The sequence below is a fragment of the Ischnura elegans genome, chromosome X (genome assembly GCF_921293095.1).
Source record: "Ischnura elegans chromosome X, ioIscEleg1.1, whole genome shotgun sequence".
NCBI lineage: Eukaryota > Metazoa > Arthropoda > Insecta > Odonata > Coenagrionidae > Ischnura > Ischnura elegans.
The window spans coordinates 73,798,908-73,820,511 of NC_060259.1; the positions used below are offsets into that span (position 1 = coordinate 73,798,908).

At 37.6% G+C, this 21,604-nt stretch overlaps 2 protein-coding genes across 3 annotated transcripts in view; one reads left to right on the forward strand and one right to left on the reverse strand.

Annotated features, from left to right (window-relative positions):
- Positions 1-765: 765 nt before the first annotated feature.
- On the forward strand, positions 766-4,318 carry LOC124171187 (piggyBac transposable element-derived protein 4-like). Its single transcript, XM_046550326.1, has 3 exons — positions 766-913; positions 1,011-2,633; positions 4,053-4,318. Exons 1-3 carry the CDS (start codon positions 817-819, stop codon positions 4,316-4,318), a joined length of 1,986 nt encoding a protein of 661 aa, XP_046406282.1. The 5' UTR covers positions 766-816.
- Positions 4,319-7,038: 2,720 nt separating this feature from the next.
- Positions 7,039-21,604, reverse strand: part of LOC124170531 (cGMP-dependent protein kinase, isozyme 2 forms cD4/T1/T3A/T3B) — a 193,004-nt gene continuing 178,438 nt past the window's right edge. For both annotated transcript variants that reach the window (XM_046549306.1, XM_046549307.1), the window contains 6 exons: positions 21,245-21,408; positions 20,988-21,165; positions 14,325-14,454; positions 11,365-11,491; positions 9,940-10,002; positions 7,039-8,774 (listed from right to left, as the gene is read on the reverse strand). In XM_046549306.1, coding sequence (XP_046405262.1) covers positions 8,609-8,774; positions 9,940-10,002; positions 11,365-11,491; positions 14,325-14,454; positions 20,988-21,165; positions 21,245-21,408 — 828 coding nt within the window. In that variant the 3' untranslated portion in view covers positions 7,039-8,608. The remainder of the gene's footprint in view (positions 8,775-9,939; positions 10,003-11,364; positions 11,492-14,324; positions 14,455-20,987; positions 21,166-21,244; positions 21,409-21,604) is intronic.

Here is a 21,604-nt window from a genome sequence, read left to right on the forward strand (position 1 = left end):
TTGGCACCCGTACCTTTACTAATAACATTAACCCATTCAGTGCGGATGACAGCCCAGGGCTGTCATCCGCTCCCAGCCACTGGCGCGGATGACAGCCGAGGGCTGTCACGGCCTTGGGTCTCAGATGAATGGGCGTAACGGGACTACGCGCCTCTCTTCTGACTTGCTTCCTTTTCTCCGCTCTGCAGTTGGTTTCTAGCCGTCGTGTAGTGTGCTCCGTTTCCGTTTCCGTCGAAAACTGATTTTTTTGCGAGTTTTGGAAAATCGGTGTTTTTTTTTCAAGATTTTCCAAGTGATAATCACCTTGGGTCGTTGTTAGACAGTGTTTTTGTGCTATTTGGACTCCCGAAATATCGGATTATATTTAAAAATATTATTATATAGTGTTTGTGCTCGCCAAAATTTTTCTGTGACATTTCCGAATAATTTCATAGTGCTTATATTGCTGTCACCTGAACTTCCGAAGACAAATTTTTTCTCAACGGATTCACCTTTGTATCTCAAGAGGTAAGCGAAAGTATCTTTTATTAGCACGTTTTTCCATCGTTAGAAAAAATATTCATACATTTTATTTTTGTGTTGTAATGATTTTATGAGGTATCAAATTTAGTTTTCTTATTGGTTATAAAATGATTGACCTCGAAAGGTCATTTTCTTCTGAAATTAAAAATTCAAATATCCATAATACTTAGTTATACACTGCCTAATATTATTAGTTTTTTGCTTTCATTTCTTCCCGTTCCATCGTACATGTATTGGGAACTAACTGAGGCTTTTATTAAATTTTTCTTCAGTGTATTTACCTCCTCACTGAAGATGAAGAGAAGAGTCTCGCAGGGTACGAGCCGAAGAGAAAATAACCCTACGATGAACCCAGTTGACAATGAAACACCCGGTCCCTCTGGTCTTTCTGGTAAGTGGCTGCATTTATATACACTTGCAAATTAATATAGAGTGAGTTATTCGCAGGATAAAAAAATGATTAAAATGTTTTTCTTTTTATTTAATAGCCTCGAAGAAAAAACAACCGAGGAAAACGCTAAGGGAGGATGAAATTCGTGCTCTCGCCATGGACTCTTCGGATGACAATTTTTCTAGCGGGTCTTCATTTGTTATCGACTCTGACGGTTCTGACTCAGGAGAAAGTGACTCAGAAAGTGGCGGTGAATCTTGTACGACCGAGGCGGCAAGGGGTACCGAAACGGCTAGGGGTACCGTTACATCTGAGGCTGTTTGGGCCGCTAATCCCCCAGTGAATAGGAATACCCTTTCCTTTGTTGGATCCCCTGGTCTAAAGAAACTTCCAAGTGGCTCGACCGCCAAAGACTACTTTTCCCTCGTGTTTACCGACGAGTTTTTTGACCTAGTCATAAGGGAAACAGAAAGGAATGCAGAGTGCATATTTCTGGGAAATCCATCGCCCCGTGCAAGGATAACAGACTGGCGGCCACTAACCAGAGAGGAGTTCGAGGTTTGGTTGGGCCTGCTCTTTCACATGGGGACGGTCCGCACAAATAGAATATCGGACTATTGGAAAAAGTCGATTTTTTTCAGCTTTCGGTTATTTCGCCAATCCATGGCAAGGGATCGCTTTCTTGGGATATTGCAAGCCCTTCATTTTGCAAAAAATGCAGATGAAAATGAACCTGTTCCATCTGATCGGCTATATAAAGTTAGGCCACTAATGAATTGCTTTCATAGAACAATGGCTTCCTGTGTTTCCCCTGGAAGAGAACTATGCATAGACGAATCAATGCTGCTTTGGCGAGGGCGATTGAATTTCCGGCAGTATATGCAGGGGAAAAGGCACAAACATGGCATAAAAATGTACATGCTCTGTGAGCCAGCGGGGTTAGTGCATCGTATGATAGTTTATGCGGGCTCTGGGGATAGCGATGTGGGTGGACGTGGACATGGGGACAAAGTGGTGCACAAACTTTTGGAAGACTTTAAAAATAAGGGGCATAGTGTATTTTTAAATAATTATTATAATAACGTTCCACTAGCTAGGGATCTAATTAAATGCAAAACTTACTGCACAGGGACCCTCCGTGCGGCAAGAAAAGAGAACCCGAGAGAGGTTTTTGGGCACAAACTGGCAAAAAACCAGATTGTTGCTCGTTGGAGTGAGGAGGGGATTTGCGTCTTCCGCTGGAGGGATAAGAGGGATGTGTCTCTGATATCCTCTGAGTTTGGGTGTAACCTCGTACCCACTGAAAGGTCGGGGAGAGGTAAACCGGAAGCAGTGGTGGAGTATAATAAGTTTATGGGTGGTGTCGATCACTGCGACCAGTTGCTGTCGTACTACACCTGCCAGCACAAGTCCCTCAAGTGGTACAAAAAACTTGCCATTCATTTATTCCAAATAATGTTGATAAATAGCTACATACTCTACAATAAATTCAGTGGCAACAAAAAGAGCTTGTATGAGTATAGAATGGAGGTAATAGAGTCCCTATTGTCCTCAAAAATAAGTGCCTTGCCCCCATCCCCTCAACCAAAAAAGGGTCTCTCCCACTTTCCGGCGATAGCTGGTGATGGGACGAAGGGTAAAAAACCTCAAAAAAGATGTAGAGTGTGCTATGCAAAGGGAGTGCGAAAAGCAATAATTTACATCTGTCCTGACTATGAAGGTGAGCCTGGACTTTGCTTGCACCCTTGCTTCCAAGAATTTCATGAAAGGGTATAAATGTTTTTAATGATTACTAATTAGAAATATATATTTCGAGATTTTTATTGTTTTTCATTTTCACTGTGCATATAATTATGATTTTTTTCGATTGATTTCAAAATTTCAAATGCCAAATTTTTGCTAATGATATTTTTGTAAAAATAAAATACTTTTTACCACAGAATTTCTTAGATTTCAAAGTTTTTTAACCAAACCATTGTTTATACCCAAAGCGCCAAAAGATTACAGTAAGGGAGCAAATTTTTCCGTTACGATGACAAATAGTACGTTTTCAATTCCTTTTGTATTATTGCGTATTAAATACGAAAAAATATTCATAAACGTATGTAGTACGTAGAGAAATCCTTATAAAAGCACTCTAATTGATTTGTGGATAAAAACCAACAAAATTACTTGGCTTTAAAGCTCTTAAAATAAATGGACTTAATATCATTTGATTCCGAATAAATAATGCAGATGAATGTGTCGAACGACTAGAGTTTAGGCAAAAAATTCCATCAAGAGATAGAAAAGCGGGTTTGGCAATGCGGGTTGCATACCACAGAAGTCATCCTACGACGCGGGTGACATCCATAAATGTCAAAATAAAAAATATTTATTTTTCAGCAAAAAAGTGTACAATAAGAATAAAAGTAACATATTAAGCCTAAAAAATGCAGAAATAATCGTATTGTACAAAAAAAAACTTTCCGCTACCGGCAAAATTATCATCTCACGTTGCCGCATTGAAAGGGTTAATAGATATCACTCTGGTAAATCCTCTTACTCGACTCTCCTGTAGGGAGCTGACTTCCTTCAACATAATTAGAAGCTGATCACCTTTGGCACCTGCTGCCTTCTTCGAGAATCACATAGTATAATAATGGGGTGTATCATGTCTGGCATACCATGCATTTAAGAGGAAGAATTGTGCCCTTCAGAAATAATTATCAATGAGTGTAGTGTATAAATAATATCAAAATGCAGTGAAGGGTAAATTGGTGTAAGATGACCTTTTTCTTGCTTGGTGCCTGGAATTGTTGACACAGCTGGTAAAAGTTCGTTGCGACCGAATATAGGGGGGTCCAAACCCCCTCGAAATTTTTGGGTAGGGATTGAATTAGTGTGGTGGCTAAAGTGTTAGCTTCCCACCCCATGGGCTTGAGTTCGAATCCCGGAGGTGGTAGAGAATTTTCATTTCAAGAGCAACACTCCATCCGTCGGATGGGACGTTAATCTGTGGTCCCCTTGGCGCCTTTCCTTAAGAGCAGGCAAATGCCGATACTGTCATGTCAACAAAAAACAACAACATAGCTTCACTTCGACATAGATGATGTTTTTTTCTGTTTTTCCATTTTTTTAGATTGACCTCTATGTTAAGGGGAAGGCTCATGCTTGATGGGTGGCCCATGGCCCGGGCCCCCTTTGATTCAGCCCTGCCGGTCCCTTGTGGCACAAATGACCTTGGCTACTGGTCGCCTCCTCCAAATACCATACCAATGTGTGGGAGATTCAGTCCAATTCAAAGTAGATGTAGAAGCAGATGAACCTCCATTCCAAACGTATTCTCCCTCCACGACCCCCCTGAAAAAATTCTCTGGGCATGGCGGCCCTGATCTGGCGACTGATATGATGAAGGCATACTGAAAGGGGGACTGATATGATCAGGGGCACGGTGAAGAATTAAGGCAAGGGGTGTTTTAGGCACAAATAATACTTAGAGGAGTGGGGGTATTGCATACCCCCCAGGGTAATCAGGAGTTGCGAGGGCCCTCCATTAGAAAAATTTTAAGAATAACGGTTCAAAATAGCGAGGTTTCCGGCCTTCTGATGGATATTTGATTAATCTTTCCAATATTCTATAAGTAATACTGATCCAAATAAGTAAAATGGATTAAACTTAAAAATTTCTCTGAGCTCTGAGGGGGGGTTTTAACCCCCAAAAAACCCCCCTCGCTGCACCACTGGATATGATAACTACACAGAGGAGACACCAGTCTGTCCAATGGGAAATCAATATTTGTTGCCACTTGGGGCATATTTTAATTGGTTTTCAAAAATTTCCACAGTGCAGCGATGAAGCGAGAGCGATCCATTTATTCTAAATGGATATAGGCACTGTTCTTTCCATGAGTTTTAGGGTTCACTGTGTCAAAGTTCTTTTCATGATGGCGTTTTGTGGCCTATCCTGGTCACATCTTCAGATAAGGCTTGAGTGCCAACAGAGAGCCATTTCCATCTGTCAGCATTCAGACCTGATCTAAAGATTTGGCCACCATATAAGCCTAGAAATGCCATCTAGAAAATAACTTTGATGGAGCTTACCCAAAAAATCACAGAGAGAACTCCAATCCAGTATTGTGAAAGCCTCAAGCAGAAAAATTGTGATGTATGTAATATTTGAAATCATGAGGAATAGCATTGAAAAGATATGAATTTGATAGATCACATCTTTGAGAACATAAATTTTGCTTTACAACCCAAAATATAGGTTATTTCTTAGTGAAATTTGGATGGCTTTGACTATCAGTGACATGAACAGTGGCTTTTGTAAACCCATTTAAATTCGCGGCAGGTGACAACACATTTAGAGGCCAAATGGAGGACATTCTATTTAATATTCGTGTGTGTGATTATGAGATGCAGGAAGCCTGCCATCGTAAACGCACTTGTCAAAGTTACCCCTACGCATTCTTGGTGCACTGAAACAGGGAATCTCATAAAGAGTGAGAGTGAAACACCAGGTGGATCTTGGCGACCTATTGGGTAGAACTCTTGGCCACTAATCAAAGGGTCCCAGGTTCAAATCACAGGTGAAGCCTTCGGACACTGCCAAACAAAAATCCTTGCATTTTCAGATGGCTTAGGAAAAGGACAGGTGGAAGGGAAAAAGGGCAAGGGACGGCCCCGAATGAGTTACATAGGACAGGTTATTAAGAGTGTAATATAGAAGAAATATGTAGCTATGAAAAGGTTAGCGGATAGGAGAGAGAAATTACCAATCTTAGGATTCATATGAGTCTTGGCTTCCGGGCGTTCCTCTGCGTTTAGATGCCCATAAGTGACGACAGTTTCTCCAGCCATCCTACTGGCATCTTCAGGTCAGCAGACCTTCCGACCTGAAGACGCCAGCAGGATGGCTGAAGAAACTGTCATCACTTATGGACATCTAAACGCAGAGGAATGCCTGGAAGCCAAGACTCATATGAAGAAACGCCGCGGAAACCTCAGATCAAACAATCTTAGGATTGTTGACTAATGATGATGATTAGGAAACGGCCCTTACCTGAAAGTGTGAAATTCACATCTTCTTTGTCCACCAACCTTTGCATTTGACTAGCCCTCAGTGGCGCCGACTCCATGGGGCCTGAGGGGTCCCGAACCCCCTCTAAAATTCGTAATGGGTGTGAGGAAAAAATGTGCCAGGCTTGTCGATTTTCCCCGGAGTGTCCAGATATCAAGACTCGAGTTATCAGGGTTCTAATGTTGATCATATGACTCTTCTAAAATGCTTAAGTAACATAAAACTCACTACTTTTATAATTTCCTGGGGCAAGATCCCCGGTTTGGGCCCCCCCCGATATTTTTTGTAAGTCTGCATCCCTGCTAGCCCTTGAGGCTGGCCATTTTGGAATTTTTCCATGGAAGGGACAAGTATACAATTTAACTCACACAACTCGAGAACTAAAGCATGTTTTTAAATACATATTTCATTATAAGCATAAATATCTTTAATGCATATTTTTTAATATTTTTTTCTCAAGAACAAGAACTTCACTCAAATAGTCCAAAATAATGCCATAGAGGGTAGTTGACAAACACAATGCAAAGACACGTAAAAATATGTGACCGGACCACAACCGCAGGATGCAGAAACATGTACTTTTACAAGAGTGGACCATTGTGTGTTAAACACACGAAGTTATTGCACTCACTTAGTCAATGCTTCAATCAAAAGATTGGTTTGGATAGGTGAGGATAAAGCTTATTCTAGATTAAGCCCCCAACGAGCAAATTTTGCAATTCAGGGTAAGCGATTCAGTTTCCTTACTGGGCTTTCAATTGAGGATTTTTACTCGGGAATACCCTATGGCTTCATTTATATTCATGGCTTCACTGGAGAACCCTATACACTTTGGGCAGTTGCCAATGCTCTATTAACTAGGCCACCGAGCCCACCTTAACAAATATAAACTTCAGAATATCAATGATATTTTTCCTAAGGGAGATCAATTAAAATATGGAGAGAGTACCATAAAAAGCTAGTAACATGTTATTACATCTAGGGAGGAATACAAAAATTTTGGCTGTGAGGGCATGGTTGTAAGGGAGTTGTATACATGATTTGTGGATAAATAAAATACAAATTAAGATAACACACATCTATTACAAAAAATGCGGCAAAACAACAACAACAGAGTAAACAGAGAAATAAAATTTATACAAAAAGGAGCACAAACTTCCAGTGCATAACCTCACTTCACTTTAAGCCGTAGAATACATTATGTACATAAGTAAGTTCAAATACAGGGCAGGACTGAAAATTTTAGAATAAACTTACACTGATTAGATTCTAACTTCTTCAATAGGCATGGACTGAAACCTTCAAATCCAAATAAGACACTCTCCAGCAAAACAAGTTTTCCTGCATCAGGCCATTATTACATAGTATCTGGTAAACTAAAACTTATTAAACCAAATTGTTCCTTCTCAAAATATTAACACACTTTTATATCCACAGAAAACCTATTCTGGGTGAACTCCACCACCTACAGTAGGTGAGGGTTTATAAGTTTTTTTAACAGAAGCATGGGCACTGCTCAGTCAGAAAAATTATCACTATAGAACCCAGCTCAATACTGTTATGTAGATCTTAGCATCCATTTTATGGTCGAATCACCTTCAAATGATACAGTGGCTTACTGAATCAAAATATAGCCAAAAGTTGACCTAGGATGGGAGATGCTCCACAGGTAGATCAGATATTGCTCCATGAAGGTTGTGGAAATATATCGATGGTCAGCAAACTATGTGGCCCTCATCCACATCTCTCAATGATATGGATCTGGGAAAAATGCTTCCGTAGCGAAATATGCCAGAATCAAGGATATGTTGTAACACCATGGAAAGGGAAGGGCATCCTTCACTGGTTTCTCCCATTTAATAAAACACTTTTTTGTGCCATGTTATTGCCGAGTAATGATTTTGATTAAACACACTGCACAACAAAGAATTATTTCACACTCACTCCCTTTCACTCGCTTGTTTGATTCCCTGACACCCTGTTCTTAAAAAAATTACACTCCATTTCTAAAGCAAGCTTTATAGTATTCCCACACAGGAAAATTTTCCACCACACCATTGGTCTGAAATGGCTGGCTTTCTGACTAGCTTCATCAGGTCAGCAAAGCCATTCCATGACCCAAAGAGGCAAACAATGAAAGGAGAGGGCTGACCAGATGATGAAACATTCAATTTGGAATGGGTAATAATTCAGAATCTTCAAATGTAGATGCTGGCCCGAATTCACGGAATACGTGACTCTCCCAAAAGTGAAAAACAGCACCGCCAATCCAAACCAATAGCTAACCATTCAGGATAATTTCTAGAAAGTGGAATCCAAACATTCTAGCCATTTTTTCGAGGTAAATATGAAATAATGTTGAATTTTTAGGTGGAATAAAGATAAACCCTTTATTATCAATTATCCCTGGATGGCCTATTTCAACTTATTGGTGCCCAGAATATCTCATCTGCGTGAGATCCAAAAAGTAGCAGTGGTTTAATCAAGAATTTGGCACTTAAAATTAAAATATGTACAGCAGTAAACACGATCAGGTGATGATAAGGCAACACCAGAAATGAATATAGTCCGCTTCATTAGTTATAAGTTATTTTTATGCTTAAAAAAATTAAAATTTTTACAAATGTATACAGTTAAAAATCTGTATCCCAGCCTGACAAGTCGTCAGGGGGAGGTCCATCGGATTCCGGCGGGTAATCATCAAAGTTTGACGTATCAACCACACTCTTAATCTTTGGGATAATGGGGGGGATAAGCGTATGATTCAACAGCCCCTCCCAATTGAAGCCATCAAACCACCTGAAAAAGACAAATGGAATGAATAATGATCAGTAAGAAAGAAATCATTAAAATAATGATATTTTTTGGGATTGAGGAGTCATGATATTCTGATACATCTCAACCCAGTTTAGTGGATTCAATGGAGGTCCTGATATACCCAGGCAACACAAAATCTATCAAAGTGCAGTGGAGCACTGATTATCCACCCTACAATCAACCCTTTTGCTCGCGCAACAATTGCTGTTTTCTCTCCCAGAATGCTAAATCCTATTGCTGATCACATTGCTGTTAACATGAAAACAAATTTTAATTTTAAAATAGTTATATTCTTCACATTTACAACAAACATTTTATATGGGGTTACACCTGGAGCTGATATATGGGCACCTCAATCATCTTTGGGTGGACCCTTCATTGTACCGTGATCATGAAGGAGGTTGTTACGAAGAGAAGGCCCAAGTTACCCCCCTGCCTGAGCCACAAAGGTAAGGCAGGGTCGTTAGGGTTGTCAACACAAGAGTATTAATTTTAAGCTGTTTATCAAATGAAATCAATTGTCGGGCAGTTGGCAGTGAGTGCAAGCATTCTCAATGGAGTCCTGAAGGAGAATGGTCACTTTCACTAACAACCCTTTCTCCCAGCAGCCGATCAAAAGAGACTTGCCCAGGCCGAAAGCAGGTTTTTGCTCAGGTGCTACAAACTTTTATAGGGTTCAAACCAACTCTATATTTTCAACATTACCCTTGACTTTCCCTTCTTTTACAATAATATGATACCTTAACATCAAAATTCTCTGTTTACCTCCATGTTTTTAAGTATTTATTTATTTAAGTTTCAATTTATTACTAATTTTCTCAAATTTATTAAGCTTTTCATATTTCATATTTTACCATTATGTGGTCACTGAATCATAAACATATGTTTCTCATTTTTGAACAATTACTTTGTAAATTGGAAACAGGGTGAAACCCCATGCAATAAACCTTATTGTAATTTCTTGTCACATATTTTAAAATGCTTTCAGTTTTACTGCTACCTCAGATGTGCCCTAGGCAAGGACTGTAGCCTTCCACCATAGGCCCAGCGAGGCGAGTTTTTTCTTTCCAGTAATATGGTTCAGTAATATAATGAGAGTACATGTTATCTTCACTAGACTATTTTCAATGTAAAAAATTATACTTACTTGTGCTTCTGTATCTCACTTATTCCACCTTTCTGATATCCAAGCCTTTCAGCAGGATTGTCCCTTTAACAAATAAGAGAATAGCAATTTATATCAATATGCTATTAATATTCCTAACAATGTTAAAAAATTTGCCTTTCACAAGTACGACATAATAAGGCCAAGATACTAAAATACGGACAGGGAGTGTGCTTTGGCAAATCACAATTAGTAAAACACAAACTTATATCATCACAAATATCTACTCGACCTCATTCAGTTTCAATACCATTGGATCACTTTTAGACGTGTGAGGTAGCAGTCAGGATGCATTTTAATTGGGAACTAGTAGAAGTTCGGAAAAAATAGGATATAGGAATGGGTGATTACATACTTAGGAAGATAGTGGGTGCAAGGTTATTATTTGGAGAAGCCAGTTGAGGAGCAAAGGAACTGGCACAGACTGGCCAATAGCAGCAAGAAATTGAAAGAAATCAGATCAATCAACACATTTTATTCATACGATTCATGAAAATTCACAATTAAAACATTTTCCATGAATTTAATTTGGTGCCCCAAAGTAAAATTACGGATTTGAAATTTGATCGATACATTTATCAACAATACGTTTATAAAACATTGATTCGCTATCATTATTGACAACGGAATTAATTCTCATGTTCTTTCATTCTAACCTTGAATATTTTAGCCTTAAATTTTCTGCCCATTTGCCCAGTATGCAAGGATTCACCATTACTAGCGCACAGAGTAAAATAAAAATCTTCTTCTCAAATTTCATCAACAACAGCTTTCAAATTATAGAGGACCAAATACCAAATTATATCTTAAGGAAACTTTTTAAACTACGAATTTTTATGAATGGCATATGAGAGATGTGTTGAAAAAAGTGATTCCTTCAATTAATCACCACTTTTGTCGGTGCCACTTCCTCGACTGGCTTCCTCAAATCACGACCTTGGTCCCATCACCTTCTCAAGATCTAATAACTCATTTTTACGTTCTACTTTCTCGGATCTCCAAAATGTTTCCAACCTGTTTCCCAACTGCGACTGTGACCTAACACCTCACCTCTTCAGACTGTAGCTAAGGCGTGCAAACCAGTCCAGCCGAAAATTGTGGTAAATACACAGTTTGTATTTTACTTATTACAAAATTGAATTCTAAAAAAATTTATTAGCAAACCAATGAATTTACTTGGACCGATTAATGGATTTCAAGAATAGTATATGTTCATCAAAATCTGACGAACAACCTAATGATATAATGTGTAAAAAAATGAAATGTGGTTAAAAAAAAAAAGGAATAACTAGGCAGTCTGAAAGTCAAGCAAGAATAAATGAAAAAGAGCACCAAAGAAGGGATGGAGGACAAATGATTCATGATGATGACAAATGATTGATAATAGCAATTTTCAAAAGATCATACCTGCATAACTTCTTGATAAGAGCTGTAGCATTCCTAGTTATGCTTCGAGGAAACTCAATGGCATCAATTCCTTTTAGAATTATATTATAAGTCTTCATTGGATCAGATCCAGTGAAAGGAGGTGTGCCTGAAAGGTAACAAATTGCATCTGAATGAGTAGCCCCATAATGAAAGAAAATCATGACTCCATTTTCATGGGCGTGTAGTTGTATGCTACAATACCTTACAACAACAAATTTGAGTTTGTACACCTATGATATAATTCCATTTGTAATTTCATTAAGGATAGAAAATTGTTAATTCTTACAAGTAATGAGGACTCTATAAATACATATGTATTTGTTTTAAGCAATCATTTCCAATTCCTTAAAATTGAATTAACTTTTCATATGTGAATGGCACACGCATGAGATATGCTATCCCATCAAATCATTAGCAGGTCTGCACCTGGCAGCCTTTTGCACAAAAGACAAGCTCGAATGTAAGAACCAGTTTTTAGGGCAGCACAAATACATACATAAAAACATGCTGAAGACAATGAGGCATGACCACTCATCAATTACCACATCCTTCACAAGCATTACCATCAAAACTAAGACTTTTCCCATCAATTGACTTCTTAGCCATTGTTCATTTTGTTTTCATTGCTCCTCCTTTAAATTAACAACAATAACTGCAAACATTTGGATAAAGAACACCCACAGAGAGAAATTGGCATATGAACCTCATAACCAAACTTGTAGGAGGTAGTGTACATATACCTTCTGAACTCAGAATGATGGAAATTTCTCCAGAAGAAACACACTCCTTCATTAGCAATTAATGGATAAGCAAAACACATTGGGACACATACTGAGACAGATTACAAAAATAATCGAAAGGAAATAATTGTGCTCGATCAACTGAAATGAAAACTTAGTTGAAGTGGTGGAAAAAAAATCATGATCTTAACCCCTTGCTCTGAAATGAAATGAGAAGTTCAGCTCATTATGAAATTCCAGTAGCAAATAATGTAATAATGAGTGAAACTCGTCATCGAATTTTAATAATGTTAGCACTATTTAGGAGGACAATGTAAATATTTTGTAAGTTTCACAATGTTAAAACATCCATAATGTACATAAAAAATTCATATCTCATGAAATATGGTGTATTGGAAGGAATATAATGACTACATACGAGTAGCTATAGCTGCGTCATCGTTTTATAATAAACACTTCCTTTACTTCCATTTCACGGCTCTACATTGATTACAAACTACAAAATATCGTTACATTATCTACCATTCCATTAAGACGAACCAAAAAAAAAGGATAGAAGTATGATATTTAGAAAATAAATTGAAGTGGAATAGGTTAAGAACAAGCTTCCACATTTGAAAGTAAGAGGCTGAGGGAGAAGAAATGTGGCTCATTCCAAGAGAAGAAGAATGCATGGCTTGCTTACGAGGCCCCACAATTTTTTATTAGTAATTAAGTTGTCAATTAATATACTCGCCAACCTTCCTCACTCCACCGGAGTAGTGAGTGGATTAGTGGGGGAGGAGGGCGACTCTGATATTAGCAGAACTCAGCTCTGTCCTTGAGCATGAGCAGACTATTCCCCATTGTTATGCAGGTTGCCGGTAAGCCGGGTCATTGTTTTGGACCCCCCCCGAACGAAATTCCTGACTACGCCACTGGTGTACCTTTTTATTTATACATTCATCAAGTGAAATAGAGGAAGAAACGTGTGTTTAATATGCTTTGCGCAACTCTAGTATTCGAGGTACTCGAATATTTGAGCAATGATTTAAAATTCGAATTCGATATTCGAGTTCGAGAAATCTGCTATTCGACCCATCTCTACTGAAAACCATGGGCATACATTTTGCAGGATGTTTTCCAGTAGTTTAATGAGGGAAGTAAAACACATTGAATACATGGATTAACTAAGGCTTTTGCATACATAAAATAAGAAATCCATGCGTAGCAGTCCTACCATACATAATTCCCAGCATTTCATTACACGCTTTTAAAAATTACATGCATTACATCTACCAAATATTTTATTAATACAACTCACATAACATCCATGGAACGCTGCAGAATTCAGAGAAAGGGTTTAAGAATTAGTGATTAATATAACACTAATTTACCACACAAAGATTAATATAGCTCATAGTTTCACAGCAGGCATGGAGTTCTTAATTAAATCGTATAAATATGTCAATGTATATCCCCATTCTCAGAGATATTGTAAGTACTTCAGCACATAATACTGACAATGAGAGACATAATAATTATTTTTCATCCCTCCTTGATGAAATATAAACTTTTCAGAAAATCTTTTAAAATAAAATAAACACTTACGTTGGAAACTCTTGCCTTCTCTTTCCAAAATTTAGTTTGATCGAAAATGTGCATAAACTGAAGATGTACACCAAATCAAATGACACACTCAGCATTTACTACAACATAAACTATGGAGCATATTCCATGGCAAATTAATATAGACTTCTTTAAACTCTAGTGAGGAAGACTGTTCAGTAAACAGGTGGTTTACGTCATCACTTTAATAGAATTTTTCAAGAGAAACATTGCTGACAAGGAAGCATAAAGGTTTTAAAGACTAATTTTATTTTTACTAATGCACATAATAATATGATAAAGAATACTCACTTACTAGTACTTTAATTAGTTACATAATTTAGCAAAATGTTCTTCATGCCACACAGAAATCCTTATTCCTAACACAAGAGAGGACTTTCTTTAACCATTAAGTATTATATAATAAACATTATTAAAATAAATTATTAAATTATTTCATTAATTAAAAATGCTAAAAAATATAACTAATAAACAATACTCAATGGTTTGACCAAAAATTTATAACAAATGATGATGATGATGAGCAAGGAGGTTTTCTGCAAAAATGAAAAAAATGGCACTAAAACATGTGGAATTCAATCAAAGACATACCTGTAAGAAGCTCAAACATTAGAACTCCCAACGACCAGTAGTCCGCACTAATGTCATGTCCTCGGTTTAGGATGACTTCAGGTGCAACATACTCCGGAGTGCCACAGAATGTCCAGGTCTTGCGCCCGTGCTGTGAAGGAAAATTACTTATTTACATACTTTTTACGCTAAATAACTTTAAGCTGAGAAGCAGAGGCAGTCAGGGGTGATTGGGGGCCTTTGGATAAGTCTCAAGATTGGGCCCTCCTTACCAAGGGATACGGGACTCCTCCCTTGGAAAATTTTAGAAAATTGCATGCCCAACAATGGATATTGATGCTATCCTGGCCCTTTAAAACTACATAAAAGTTAATAGAAAATAACTATGTATTTTGTAAGAAAAAATACCATGAAAATTGAGAATTTCACAGCTTATGAAGTTTAGTACTGTATTACTGTTCTATTATCGATTAAGTGAATTTGCTCCTTGAAACTGCACTGAAATCTAAAAAAAAACTCCAAAATAACCTTTCCAAATAACCCTTTCAAAAGAGCATTGGGTTCTCTTTTATAGTCTGACACAGTTATTTAATTTATTTTCTATATAATCTTTTTACATTTAATAAGTTATAAATAAAGGAACTAATGCCAGAGTAGAATTGTATAACTGCAAAGCCACTACTTTGCTTCAAGTAATCTGATTTTTTTCATTGCACCTTTCATATGTGCTTCACAAAAGACAAGAAGTACAACAAAAGCTTATTGAACTATAAAATCCTCAGCCAAATCAGCACATTTAAGATCTCTAAATATTACCCTAAAGGAAAAAGAGCAAGTATTTAACCTGTGGCTCATTTTTCATGGCATGCTACACATTGATTCAAGACAGTCTTTCCATCTTTTCAGCAGAAATCTCAATGCAATATGTTAAGCATTACTTCTCGTTTTCATAAATCTGTTAAAATATCACAAAGCTATAATGGAGTATACATAGAACAATATAGGGGTAAACAACTGCACCTCTCACATTGCCCCACATATTTACATTTTCCATATTTTATTTCCTTCATCCATTTTTCATAACAAGTATATGTTAGATAGTATGTATGTAAATTATTTAAAGGTTACAAATCACTTGGTCCATACGGACTAAAGAGATAAAGTGGTGAGGGTGATAGTAGAAAGAACTCAACAGTATAACCAAGAAATTTTCTTTTTTGTGATTTTGAGAAAGCTCTGTATAGTTAACTTGGCAATAATGACCTTACCCAATCAAAAGACATTCATTACACAGAATTTTTACATGGTTCAGACCAGTGCGACTGGGGTGACATATGGAGACGCAGGGTGAAGGCAAAGGTTAGACAAGGCTACTTACGTCATCATCATTATTTCATGTCTACATGGAGGAAATGGTTAGGGACACATAAGAATAGTTAAAAAAAGGATAAAAGTGGTTGGACTGACATTTAAGTCTGCTTGATGAGCTCATGATTAGTTGCCGAGTGGACAATCAGAATAGGGTGGTTTCCTTCATCAAAGAAAACGAAAGGCATTGATTGCGATTCGTTACCCACCATTAGTGTATTCATAATATACAAATTATTTTGTTTTAGAAATACCGGGTTAGACGAATGGCAATGGTCCATTTTTATCCTCATTTGAAAAGGGCCAGATTGGCGCCCATGCGATGCCACTCCACGTGACGTCACAGGGACCTAGTTTCTATACGAGAAGATAGGAGTTATACGTCGTCTGAGGTTACCATTGCATGCATGAGGCGCAGAGCTCAGGGAAACATGTCTTAACAATCACTTATTAAAACTGGCTAAGGTTGGAAAGTTTTCCTCGTTTGATAAGTTATTAATAATCCTTATTTAAGCCAAGCGCTACCAGCCAGCAGGGTACTAGGCTAGCCGCTAGCAGCCTGCGTTGTATCAGCGCTAAGCCTCGCCTCAAGGTCACCTCGCAGGGCGGGAGGGGGAACCAGAAATACGTCACGCGGAGAGACTTCCCGACATTCATACTTAAGCGTCGCGTTTTCGCGCGCTTGAAAATTTTCACTTTTCATTTAATCGCGAAAAATAGATATCGTCATTTAAAAATCTAAAAGCATGAAATACGTACTCCAGGAGTAATAATCTTTCGATTTAGGCAGTAAAAAAATAATAGGAAACCACCCTATTGTTATGCACATACATGTGTCGGTGCCACAATTTTTCATGGCTTCATTTAGATGCTAATAGGATAGGTAGCCACCGTGAATAAGATGGAAGATCAGACTAAGAATGATTATTTGCCAAAGATTCAGCAGTTATCTTCAAAATTGAATTGAGGAGATATTTTATTATCGTAAAATGTGGTGAATAGGCTCAGAGGGGTGAATAGACTCAATTTTCAAGAAAATTCTTTGGATTCCAAAAAAACCCAAAGAATGCAGATAGATTGAAAATTTCAACGGTTTTCGACAGAGGTGGATTATGTAGTTCCATTCAGCGATTGATGTTTTTTGTCTAGTACCCATTTTAGCGTGAGATCAATCACAGCACTCATCAACGCAAATAGCTTTTCCAAGCTCCCGGAAAACTTTGTTTACCTTTCGAAAATTGTTGAGGTAACGTTGTTTTCATTTTCAGTCACATATAAATCGTTATTTTTCTTCCTGCTCCTAAAGTTTGATAACTATAACCTTATTAGGTGAAAAGCAGCAGCCAATTTCTTCAAGATAGTAGCTAATCTTCCTTGAAGTGGGGTGAATTGGCTCACCCATCACTATGCCACGAAATTATAAGCCTGAACCAGGATGAAAACGGTACATCAAAAGGACTTCCCAAGAGATCAATCGAGCTGTGGAAGCTGTGAAATTGAGTTAAGCATTTGTAATGCAGCCCTTGAATACAATATTTCTTACTTGGTCATCAGACAACATCTGAAAAATCCGACCATGAAACCTCAAGGTGGTCAAACAGTTATATCCCATGATGTGGAAAAACATACTGTGGATATATATGTGGAGTTATAATTTTTTCGGAATGGGGATATCCATTTGATCGTACCACTCTCCGTTACTTTGCTAAGGGGTACTTCCAACACGAGTTCTGAAGCTGAAAAAATATGAGGACAACATTACTTCTCAATTGACCCAACCTGCTTTGAGTGATAACAGAAAGTTCCCTAAGTTTTTAAAGATGTATTTGGGAATCAATAGATGCTGCTTTGCAAATAATTATCAAAATTGAAAACAATTTAACAACTGTGGGCCTTGATTAGCCATAAAAAAGGCACTTGTTACATTAAAAATAAAGAAAAAATCATCTATAAATTCAAATCAATGTTTTCATTTCATTACTTCTTGAGCCTATTCATCAAGGGTTAAGGAGGATATAATCTGTGAGTTTAAGAGTCTATTCATCCCATTGCGTGGTCCAATAGGATCAGACCACTAAAAATATAATTACATCTCACCAATGAAAATATTAAGATGTCTCAGGTAATGAATCAGAAATATCGGCCAAGACACATAAAATGGAATTGAATTCACTGCGCTGCTTTTCATATTCGTTACAGCACAATTAAGACGAAAACTGAACCCATTCACCCCATTCTACGGTACCCGAAAAAGCACACGTAACTTTTGCACACAGAGGACTACCAAAGGGCTTCCGAGGGCTTAATTTTGTCCTTGGAACAACACGAAGACAACATTATGCTGGTAGTGCTAAAAATAATTATTTTTTAAAGATAAACAAGAAAGTTTGGTGAGAAGAGCTGGCTTACCCAGTGAGAAATGGGTGGTGGAATCCACGTGGAACCCACGTGGAATCCACGTTGAGTGGTGGATATTTGGTGGTGGTGGATATTGAGTGGTTGGACCCACGTGGAATCCACGTTGATTTCAAGTGGATTTGTGGTGATTATCATAAAATGTTACACAGAATTTCTAATTTGTGCAACTTAACTCTCTGGTGACATTGCGTCATTTATCATCCTGAAACCACGCTAGTTATGTGAAAATGTATCGCACATTCTATTTTTATATAATTCGTGGAAAGGCAGCCATGAGAGCACATGAAAAATCGTAGACACATACATAGAAGGTTTAGATATAGAGTGGTTGAGGTTTTAATGGTTTTAGGACAGCACCAACTGCTGTTTTAATTTTTCCACCAAATTCCCACGTGGGTTCCACGTTGATTCCACGACCAAAAACACGTGGTATCCACGTTAATTCTCCACGTGGGTTCCACGTGGATTCCACCACCCATTTCTCACTGGGTAGCTATATCTGCACAAAAAGATCATGTGGATGTGGTCGCTTCTTATTTGAATAGTAAGTTGAAGGAGCCTGCATACATATAAGTCAGCCAAAATACTGGAAGGAAATCCTGATGAGGTATGTATTTTACTTAAAATTGCATACGGGATTCACCAGTCTGATTGAAGATTAGAATGACTGTGTAACTGCAACAATTTGTAGGCTTGAACTCAGGCAGTGTGTATCACATACATGCATACTTCTTGGGGAAACATAGCTGCCCATGCAGAAGACATGATTGTGAGGAGAAGGGTAAAGTTGAAAGATTCAAAGTGAAGTTTGTTAAGGAGTTGAATATAAAAGACATGGGACCAGTCTCTCATTTTGTTGGTATTGGTGTCACTAGACTTTCTGAGACCAAAATTATTCATGATCAAGAAACATAAGAGAGACATTATGCAAGTTTCAAAAGATTGATTCAAGGAGATTTGTGGCTCCCACGGATTCTAATTGTCCAGACATAGAGGACCACAGAGAAAAATTTGACATGACAACATACAGGAAGACGATTCCAATCTATCCAAGGTAAGTCTTTTTGTATTTCAACTAATACTAGACATGATGTTATGTTAGCTGTTAAAAAACTAAGTCACTATTGCAATTGTCCAACTATCTGGAGGTAGACTTGTGCATTGATATTAATGAAGTAAAAGATATAATTAAGAGATAGAAGATAAAAGAGATAATGAATAAAAGGTATTATTTGGTGAATGAGAAATCAGCTATTGAACCCAAAGCTATTTTTTCAGATTCTGATTTTGCAAACACTTTAGATATCCCTTCCTTCGATAAAAGGTTCTCCCTCAGCAAATAAATGATCCAGAACTCTAATGGCATCCCTAACTCATGAAAAGAGGGAGGTAACTCACAAGTTTTCTTACTTTCAACTTAAAAGAGAATGGGGAGGGGCAAGACCTTTTTTTCCTTGTCACTTATCTTTCCATTTCATTTACTGAATAGGCTGGCTTCCTATTATTTTTTTATTGCCTAAAACGAAAGATTATTACTCCTGGAGTATGCATTTCATGCTTTTAGATTTTTAAATGACGATATCTATTTCTTGTGATTGAATGAAAAGTGAAAATTTTCAAGGGCGCGAAAACGCGACGGCTAAGTATGGATGCTGGGAAAAACCCCGTGTGATGTTGTTCTGGTTCCCGCTGCCGTCGTGTGAGGTGACCTTGGGGCGATGATATGTATGCCGCTGTGATGCAGGCTGCTAGCAGGTAGCAGAGTACCCTGCTACCAGGTAGAGCTTGGCTTAAATAAGGATTATTAATACCTTATCAAACGAAGGAAACTTTCCGACCTTAGCCAGTTTTAATAGGTGATTATTAACACATGTTTCCCTGAGCTCTGTGCCTCATGCATGCATTGGTAATCTCAGACAATGTAAAACACCTAACTACTCGTATAGAAACTAGGTCCCTGTGGCATCACGTGGAGTGGCATCGTATGGGTGCCAATCTGACCTTTTTCAAATGAGGTTAAAATTTACCATTAACATTCGCCTAAACTGGGATTTCTAAAACCAAATAATTTGTATATTATGAACACACTAATGGTGGATAACGAATCACAATCAATGCCTTTCGTTTTCTTTGATGAAGGAAACTACCCTATTACCTTAATGAATTGCAATTTTGGGAGTGAGTGAATGATCTCATTGGAAACAATTCTCTGGAACCCGAAATCAAACCGTGAATCTTGGTAGCTTAAGTAGTAGTCCTAAAAAGGACATGGACCATCTTGGATTGACTGCCTACCACCTAGTAAAATGAACCTATGCTGATCTACCATGGGAATTGGGAACCTGGAGAACATAGTAGAAGTATTGGAGGTTCAATCAGCCACACCAATTTGAACATATGGCCCATATGCATGAAAAGGTTACTCTAGAGCTAAGAATGCAAGGCATTACCCAAAGGTAAGGGTAAATGATCATAAACTGGCGCAGGTATAAAAATCTATTTGAGTTGACAATATTCTGTAGGGAAACAGACATAGCAGTAAATATATTAGCGAAAGAACAACAGAGCATAACAGGGCATTTATAAACAGGACGAAGTTGATGACATGAGTATATAGTAAATAAGTAAAAATAAAGCTTGATTAAGAGTCCGGAAGGAAGTGAAGCATTATTTGAAACAGAAAATATAGAATGACAATAAGCTGGAAGCATTCAACAATGAGGTATGTATGGAAAAGTTGAAAACGATAGAGGGCAGAAAATAAGTTAATGCTCATTTCCCCAGAGACAAATGTTAATGAAATTTAAGAATTACAATATCACGAAAAATATGCGGTTGCAATTATTACACATAGAATGGAATTTAAAACATAAAAATTAGATTAATTGAATATATTACCTGCAATTTTTTGGCAAAGCCAAAATCAACAAGCTTCACGTAACCATTCGCATCCAACAAAAGGTTTTCCGGTTTTAGATCCCTGTAAATAATGTTTCGACTGTGGAGATAGTCAAAAGCTTCCACAACACACGCAGTGTAGAATCTCGTCGTCGAATCGTCAAACAGGCCTCGATCCCTGAAAGAAATGGAAGGATATTAAAGTTGATGAAAAAGTAAACCCAATAACATTTTGTAAAATTACACAAAATCATTACCTCAGTATAGTCCACAGCTCTCCTCCAAGGCATGACTCCATTAGCATATACAGATACTTAGTATCTTTGAACGTCTTAAACAGCTTTACAATGAAGTCACAATTGGCTTCCCCCATTATTTCCTTCTCAGACATGATGTGTTGTTGCTGCCGCGTCTCCACAATCTATTTAAGAACAGAATAATTTCAACAGATGATTAATTCATAAGCATTGTCATAAAACAACATGGTGGTGTTTGACTCCAAATTTGGGGTAAATCAAAAGGACTTTTTTATATGATTACACTTCAAGGGGATATATGTAATGACTACATTTTACATTTCACTAATTTAAAAATTTGAACTTAGCTTTAAACCCAGT